General features: G+C 37.5%; 1 protein-coding gene across 2 annotated transcripts in view; it reads right to left on the bottom strand.

Moving 5' to 3' along the window:
- Positions 1-280: 280 nt before the first annotated feature.
- Positions 281-8,901, bottom strand: part of FAM107B (family with sequence similarity 107 member B) — a 244,943-nt gene continuing 236,322 nt past the window's right edge. For both annotated transcript variants that reach the window (XM_054726105.1, XM_054726109.1), the window contains 2 exons: positions 3,960-4,110; positions 281-2,945 (listed from right to left, as the gene is read on the bottom strand). In XM_054726105.1, the coding sequence (XP_054582080.1) occupies positions 2,829-2,945; positions 3,960-4,110 (268 nt within the window). In that variant the 3' untranslated portion in view covers positions 281-2,828. The remainder of the gene's footprint in view (positions 2,946-3,959; positions 4,111-8,901) is intronic.

Genomic DNA, 8,901 nt, shown 5'->3' with positions numbered 1-8,901 from the left:
AGAATACTTTGATCAGCAGACTGACAGCTGCTGCTAAAATACCACATATTCTACGCAAGCGTAGCATAATACCTTTGTGTGATTTGACATAATAAATTGTCAGTCTTGACTGACACAAGGCAAGAGGACATAAGTGACTTGTGAGCAAGGCTGTCAAGGCGGATAGTTACCCAAGGGAGGCCCTAGCACCGCCTTCTGATCTTTGAACTGAACACAGCCTCCCCGCCGTCCCTTCAGTTCCAAACATCCATTTTAAACACATCAGACAAACAAACAGCTGCATGGTCCAAGCAAGTGGTGATTTTTATTAAGAATAACTTTGGCTCTAAGAATTCCACCCTCAATTCTGTAATACTTTCCATTAAAAACAATTATACAAGAGCAAATACAAAAAATATTAAATTATGAAAACAAATCCATTAAGGCTCCCTTAATATATATTATATACACTCAAACAAGTCAAGATTTTTCAGAGTAGAAGAATAAAGTCAACTGTTATAGCTTAGAAAGCAACACTACTTTACTACTAGGAGACTATAAAACACTGAACTAGTTTAAGAAAACCACAGAGTGGAAAAATGGAGCCATTTTTGTAAAAAAAGTGGCTCAAAGCACAAACTGCCAGGATGTTCATGAGTCCTAGGGGTTTGGACTGTGCAGTATTAAAGAGTGGGGGAGACTGATGCCTTTTTAAACTCGGGCCTGTGAGCTAAGCTGATCTGATGACTTCAAAGAGCTTCTCTATGTGGACCTTCCACTGTTTAGTCTTAAGACATCACTGTATGCTATTTACAAGTCTTCTTTTGGCCAGACCTCGTACACTAACTACAAATAGTTCTGAAGATCTGTGAGTGAGATTGGGAGGGAAATGCTTTTGTAATTTATTTTCTCCTAGGGAAGAATGAATTCTAGGTAAGTTCTAGGAACAGAACCGGTCCTTCTGAAGGAGGCTGTCAGAGCTCCTGAGAATTTTATCAGGTGGCAGAACTGCTTCAAGGACACAGGATCTAAAGACCTTGCATGCAGTTAAAGGGTATGTAAGGCCAGTCCTGAATCCTCATTTTACAAATCACATCATTAGTCCATATGCACAAAGAAAGAACTCCAGTCAATGTGCAATCAGAAATATACTTTCAAGATGATCAGTTAACGTACTTTCTTCTCTCATAAGGAAGAATGATGGGAAAAATAGCTACTGTTCCATCCTTCAAAAGCAAACTATTATAGAGCAGTATCTTATCTTAAGCACCTCCTATTTTATTCAAATAATACTTGCTGATGAGAGAAATCATCCATTCCAGGTGTAATTCACATATTCCTGAACTAGCAGTATACGATCATTGCATTTACTTTTATCTTGTTCACATCAGGACTGAATATGAGCCTAATTGTTAAGTATAAAAATTAAAGCATTCCCACAGAAAGCTAATTTCTACTATGCTTACTAAGAATGCAGAAGCTCAGAATCCAGCTTTCTACAAGCTTTTAGAGGAATTATAAGAAGAGTCTTCAATGTAGGAATTACTGGCTGAATCGTCTCTAGGGAGAACATACTGAATCCACACCAATTCTTCCAGACCACCCAAGTCGAAAGGATCATACCAGCAGTATAAAATGTCTAAGAACTCTGCTGTTACTGGTAACCTGGGCTTCACTTTGAGTAGCTTGCTAGGGTGGGAAAACTGAGCAGCTTCTCCCTTTACCTGGGCTTTTCCTGAGATGCAGTACAGTAGTCAAAAACGTCATCGTTATCAATACCATCATCATAACTAAGAGAGTGGGGAAATAGTCTTTCTTCTTAAGAAAAAAAAAAAAAGAAATGGGTAACATTCAACATGTACAGTTGCTATGAATCTTCCAACGAGGCCTCTTGAGACCAATCTATGTTTGCTTCACATTAAAATACTAAAATCATTCCTCCTTCCCAGGCTCCCAATGGGAGCACTCCCCACACTGCTCTCAGAAGGAATCAAAAGATTTGGACTCTCTACTTTTGACACTGAAGTTCAGTTATGTGGACTAGCTTTCATTCTCCAAAAGATACGGAGATTATTTCATATATAAAAGGAGCTAGCTCAGCAAGAAATATTTTTAAAAACCCTAATAGTTATCAAAGCAATAAATGGGTTTATAGAATGTGCCTTCTCTTAACTGGAATGTTACCATGAACCATAACCAAAAGGAGTTAAGACAAGATAAAAATGGCCGTTTACGTATTTTTGTTTACGTATGTCTGTTTACATATTTTTAAACCTTCTCACCCTATTGATGTCAATAAAGGTGATAGCTGTGCTCAACATTAACATCAACATTCTCAGGTGTGAATCCTAACATGGGTGAAGGTATAAATTAAACAAGAAAATTTGGATTCTCAAAATAGAATTGATGAATATTGACTGTAACAGATCAAATGTATTTCTGTGTGATCTAAATTATCTAATAGATAACTAAAGGAAGAATGAAACACATTTTCTTTAGGTTTTAAAAGAAAAAAGGCTCTGTGCCCCACTAAACTTGGATCGGAAGAAAAACCAAGTAGTGCAACTCTCAAGAATTTACTCCAGTGTCCTCTTCCTTTTTTTAAAAAAAGTCTTTGAACACAGGTCCAGATCCCAACCTAAGTGCTGGTCAACGTCCTTTGTTTGGCGAATAGGAATTGCAACTGTCACAGGTAATTTACCCACCCAGACTGTAGGTGAACCAAGTCCAAATCCTTTTTTAAGCAACAATTCTCTGCTGGCTGGGATGCTCCCAGGGGCTTTTGCCCTGAGATTAAGAATTGAGGAGATGCCTGCTCACAGCTTCCTTGGGGTCTCTGAGGCGTGGGCCTACGACTCCTGGGCTTGGGCCACTTCTTGGCCTGTTCTCCTAAGATTGCCTTTAACCTTCACAAACTCTGGGGCGTTTTCTTGCTCTTCTTGCAGTTTCTGCTTCTCAAGTTCAAGCTAAATAAAATTCAGAAACAGAAAAATTATTTACAAACTGAGAGGCTTTTCAAGACATTCCTCTTTACAAAATCCCTAATGACTTCGTTTCCCAATGGAAGAAATTCTGTCCCAGTCTCCAGTTAAAATAAACAAATGTGTGTGTGTGTGTGTGTGTGTGTGTGTGTGTGTGTGTGTGTGTGTGTGGAGATTCAGGTAATTCCTCACAAGAGCAGCAGTAGGTGGGTTGTTACGACAAGCAATACAGAGAAATCACAAGAATCTAAAAATCAAGGTTAAGACAAGATCCTGCAATCAACACAGCTGGCCTGTACTCTCAGTGAAGTAAAATTTCACTCAAGTGCTTGAGCTCCCAACACTGCTGTGAATTCAGTCATAGCTCTGCTTTTGACCGTCTCCTCCTGAATCTCTTCTAGGCCCTCAATAGAATTCTGGACTTCACTTTCAATGTATTTTAGACTATTTGCTCACATTTTGTCTCATATTTTCCTTTCATGGTATAAACATTTACATCTGTCTTGTCTGGTAAATTCTGCTTGTTCCAACATTCTTAGTTTTCAGGACAAAAAAGACAACTTGTGAGAAAAGTCAGAGAAAAACAAACATTGTATCATATCCCTTATATGTGGGATCTTTAAAAAACAACAACCAACTTATAAAAGCAGAGAGTGGAACGGTGGCTATCCAGGGCTGGAAATGAGGGAATGGGAGTTGTTGTTTAAGGGTACAAACTTGCAACTAGTAGATAAATAAGTCCTGGAGGCCTAATGCACAGTAGAGTGATTACAGCTAACAACATTGTGTCTTACATTTGCTAAGAGATTATCTTAATGGTTCCCAACTGTAGAAGAAATAATTATGTGATGCAACAGAGGTGTCAGCTAAGGTACAGTGGCAATCACATTGCAACATAAATGTACTAAATCAATATGCTGAATACCTTAAACTTACACAATGTTGTATGTCAAATATGGCTCAATAAAAAAAGAGCACTTTCACCAAAGTCACCCTTACCTGCTCCAACTTCTGCTGCCGTTTTAATAGTTCTATTTCCAAGTCAGATTTCTTCTTTTGTGCTTCTTCTTCCTTCTGCTTTATTACTTGATCTCGTTTTCTTTTTTCCATCACCTTCTGCAGTTCTGGCTTATTCTGAGGGGCAAGACCCCTGCAAAAAAAAAGCATGAACAAAATAAAAAGTTGTAATCTAATGGACACATCTTTCCTGAATAGAAATGTAAGGCATCAGCCACAGAGAAAGGGTCTAATGAATTAGCATGATTGTGACCCCCTACTACCAGTTAATAGTCACATTGGTTATCTCAGAAATTCACAATCATGAAAGAAAAAGCAAGAGCATCTTCCGAAAGTAAGCAACATCCATTCACTGGGGAAGGTGGGGAACATTATGCTCATTCGATGAGTATGACGACCACCCAAGATGGACATGGACATGGACATGGAGATGAGATGGCTTCACCAGAAATTTAAACAGCAAAATGGCCAAAGTTTCAGATTTTTAGGAAGGTTCTTGCATGTGTAAAGGCATGTCCAAGGTTTCATCATTACTGGCCACATAGAACTCTGAGCCCCTGACTCCCAGTTTAGTGATCCTTCCAGTTGAACCATTTCAGATGTGTGGTTGATTATTGACAATACATGGAAGTCAGGCCCCAGGAAAGTCCAACATTTCTGAGGGATAAGTCAGGCTACCATCTCATAAAATGGGGAGAAACAAAACCAAAACTTAGGCCGACCAACCCTCCATCTAAGAATTCTGTGGCAAGTCAGGGGAAGACCATTCCCTAGCATTTCAGCCAGTCTCCACGAGCTCTTAAGCAATCTCTTCTTTATTAATACTTAAAATAAAATAACTTATCTCCTCTTTCCCAATTTTCATTAGCAAATTTGCATTACAACAAAAGAGACAGGCTACTTTTGTGACTTAATTATGGCTTCACAGTTACTAATATTGTATGAGGGGACAGAAGTATAGGTAAGTATTCGGGAAATTAAATCTTTAATCAGCACAACAGAAGTTGCTGATGGTATTTTGTTCACAATAAATCTAAGTGTCACTGAGCATACAGGAAAATTTGTTTGTAAATAATCTGAGTAAAGACCCACTCAATTTCATGACTATTAAAAAGCCTCAATAACACTACAGACAGACTTAAGGGATTTTAATTTTAGGATTAAAGATTTAGCTATCTGCATAATTTAAATTTCAAACATTTTTCTTTCCCTATTCTTCACAGGCAAAATTAACCTCAAATGTTATTAAATGCTTCTGGATTATGCAAAACCTATTGCACAAACTTTGATGTATGACACACTAATCTGACATTCTACCACAACATATGAATGGGTTTAATTAATATACAGTATTCATTTTCTATTGTAAGATTTTATACAATGGGAGCAGTAAGATAAAATATTTAGTAACAGAAAGCTCAGGAAATGGTGGCTCATGTGATAAATGTTCTGTACTTGGAACAATCAAGAAGTCATATAAATTTAGTTAATATTTTATCATAGCCGATCACTTAATCTGTGCTGAATAGAAAAACTCAAGCAAGCACTGCCTATATGTTTCCCTGAGTCTAAAACTGGGTCAAACTTAAGATAGAAATGAGCGTCTGTAAATTTCTTAAAAACTACAATATCATTCTGCACATGACAATAGTTGAGTTTCTTTAGTCAATTGTGACGTATACAATTAACAAGTCCTTTTAATCCCATAATCCCTTAAAGTCCTGGTGTCTGTACCACTCAAGACCAACAGTTAATCCTGAGCCTGCTTGCTGTAACTATTACAGTGGGCCAAGCCAATTTTTAAATTTAATAAGTGCTCCTTGAATAAAAATAGGTTAGGTGACATATACATAAAATAAAAAGTGAAAGCACACCTCAACTCTGTTAAACAGATCTTGGGAGCACCACCTACATTGTATTCTATGTGAATAGTGGCCCCAAAAATTGAACATGGACCCAGAGGTAACAGTGTAGTCTAGGCTCCTCCCTCATTTCTATACATTTACAAAGCTCTTCTTCATCATCTTAACATCTGCACAAGACCTCACAGTAAGGAAGTTTGCCACTCCCATACTGACATGCATTTAGGTCATTTCCAATTGTTCCCTATTGAAAGTAATGAGGCAGCTCTAACTGGTTTGGCTCAGTGGATAGAGCATCGGCCTGCGGACTCAAGGGTCCCAGGTTCGATTCCAATCAAGGGCATGTACCTTGGTTGCGGGCACATCCCCAATAGGGGGTGTGCAGGAGGCAGCCGATTGATGTTTCTCTCTCATCCATGTTTCTAACTCTCTCTCCCTTCTTCTCTGTAAAAAGTCAATAAAATATATTTCTTTAAAAAGAGAAAGTAATGAGGCAATGATCTTCCTTGTACATTCACATTTGCACTCCTTTATATACTAGTATTTCCGTTGACTACATTCATAGGAGTAGAACTGCTGGCTAAGCAGCTGTACATTTTACAATTTGGTGTATATTGCCAAACTGCCCTCCAATAAGGCCGCAATACTTTATATTTCCACGACCAGTGATGCAATATACCGACAACTCTTAATGGTACATTTCACATTTCACATAAACCACTGCATACACCCAGGGCTGACTGAAAGGTTCACCTCCACCCCAGATGCACTTGAACCCATACAAGTGAAACTGCCTCCTCAGCTGGAAGGAAGGCCTGAGCCAGAGGCGAGGGCTGGCACAGACCCAACATAACACTCCTGACACCCAGCCAAATATCTCCTGGCCTAATTTTTTTCTTAGGATGGAGGGGAGGGTGCATTTGGATTGCAAGCCTTTGATCTTTAATCTTGGAGTTTTCTGGTCTGGCCTGCCTTGCCTACATTTGTGGCTGAACCATTTCTACCTGTGTGGATTCAAATGCAAATATTTCTACCTCAATTTCCCGTATTTTTCCATGTTGTACACCAACGAGTATTTATTGAGGAAATATTTGTCTAGAAAAGCATTCCAAATGAAGATATGTAGATCAACTAAAAACACAGGGAATAAAAGCCACTGACTGAAATGTACAAGTCAAGAAACCAATTTTAGGGATGTGTTTCAATAGTTGGATATCTATATTTGCCCCCCTAAAGTACTCTTGTAGAGAAGATAGAACCTAATTTATATTAGAAATATTTTAAGACATCTTAAACACTAATCTTACAGCTTAAAAACAACCTTGTCTCTTGAAATCTGCCCTTCTTATGTTATTGGGACTATCTATAGACCCTGAGAATCTGAAAATGGTCTTACTCAGACATTGTGGCAAACTGTGAGCAGATGGAAATGTAAAAACTTTTAACCTGAAACTTAGTTGGTCCAAAAGATAGCAAACAGAATTACATACTTAAGAGGGCATAGAGTTCAGAGTTAGAATACCGATGAATAGAGTATTTGTTCTCCTAAGTAGTAACTTTGCTTTTATATTATGATCTTTAAAAAGTAGCTAAAAAAAAACTCTTTGAACTAACTGCTACAGGGCTGTGAGCCAAATTTTTGGCTATGGAAGGCAAAGTCCAAGGCTCCATGGACAGCTCGATTTGTGTTGATCTCATTTGTCTCCCTCTCACTTCCCTATTCCTTTTCTAATTTTTATTATTACTATATTTGATCAAGCTCTGCCTTTAATTTAAACTGTCTTTAATTATATATTTCTTTCTACCCTTTTTATTTCAAAAACTACTGTGAAATGTTGAGAAGATCCCTTAGCCTGTTACTCTGAGTTTTCTCTTACTAACTTGTCACATTAGGATAACCCCAAGATAACACACACTGGATCCCCCAAAAGATCACTGGATTGGACAAGATAAAATATGGGAAAAGCCCTCTACAAATTGTAGAAAATTAATAGACTTTCATTATGGTACAAGCCAGTAATCAAGTATGATTACCCTTTAACCAAACATATATATTACTGAAGTGATACTTCCTATTTTCCCCGCATTAAAATTTAGAAATAAAAAACCCAGTCTCCAAAATGTGTGTGTATATATATATATATATATATATATATATATATATATGATAGAAGATTAACAAAAGAAGAAAATGCTTGAGGAGTTTTCACTCTAAAAACCAGTTGTATTTCTAATAAAAGGACTCTACCAAACTAAGATTGTCCCTTGAGAAACCTGAAGACGTAGAATAAGAAACATTCATTTGATTTTGAAACCTGCCTTTTTCTTTCTTTTGTTTAAATGTACTTCTATAGCCACACCAGGACCTTTCAAAGAAGGGGGAAAAGTAATAGGAATTTCCAGATGGCACTACATAGAAAGTGAAAGATGGTTGGGATTAATCGAGCACTTACTATATGCCATGCATTTTAATAGGTATTTATACATGCTATTATTTACTCCCATTTTTATAAGAAAGATATTTTTATCTCCTATTTTATTATATGAAGAAACAGACCTCAAGAAGGGGAACCTTGTCCAAGATCGTAAAGTCATTTCCCTCTGACTTCAAAGCCCACATCCTCTCTACCCCATGGTGCTTGAGGGAACACCAGCATTCTCCTAAATTAGTAGAGCTGGGCCTGGCTAAAGAGTCACCTGTGCAAACAAAGAAGAGAAAGCATAACCCAGAGAAAGTCAGAAGGGTATTCCATTTTCACAGAAAGTACCTGTTCTAAAAAAAAATTGGCATAACAGATTCAATTGCACAAACCTATATGTTTCACAAAGATAAGACCTAGACTATTAAATGTTTGCAAAATAAATTGCAGCCTATAATTCAGAAAACAATTATGCTGCCAATTTTGGTTTTACCTTTGCCTACTCCATTTTACAGATAAGGGAAGGTAAAGACAAAAGAAAACCATTTAGTTCAGAAAACCATTTAGTTTCTCTCTTTTGGAGTATATTGAACCTTTCTTTCTCCCCAAACACAGACTTTCCCAGGCAGGATTGTCTCTAAA

Source organism: Eptesicus fuscus, chromosome 2 (assembly GCF_027574615.1).
Source record: "Eptesicus fuscus isolate TK198812 chromosome 2, DD_ASM_mEF_20220401, whole genome shotgun sequence".
NCBI classification, from domain to species: Eukaryota; Metazoa; Chordata; class Mammalia; order Chiroptera; family Vespertilionidae; genus Eptesicus; species Eptesicus fuscus.
Note: the sequence above shows the minus strand (reverse complement) of the source record. Positions and strands in the feature narration are given on the sequence as shown.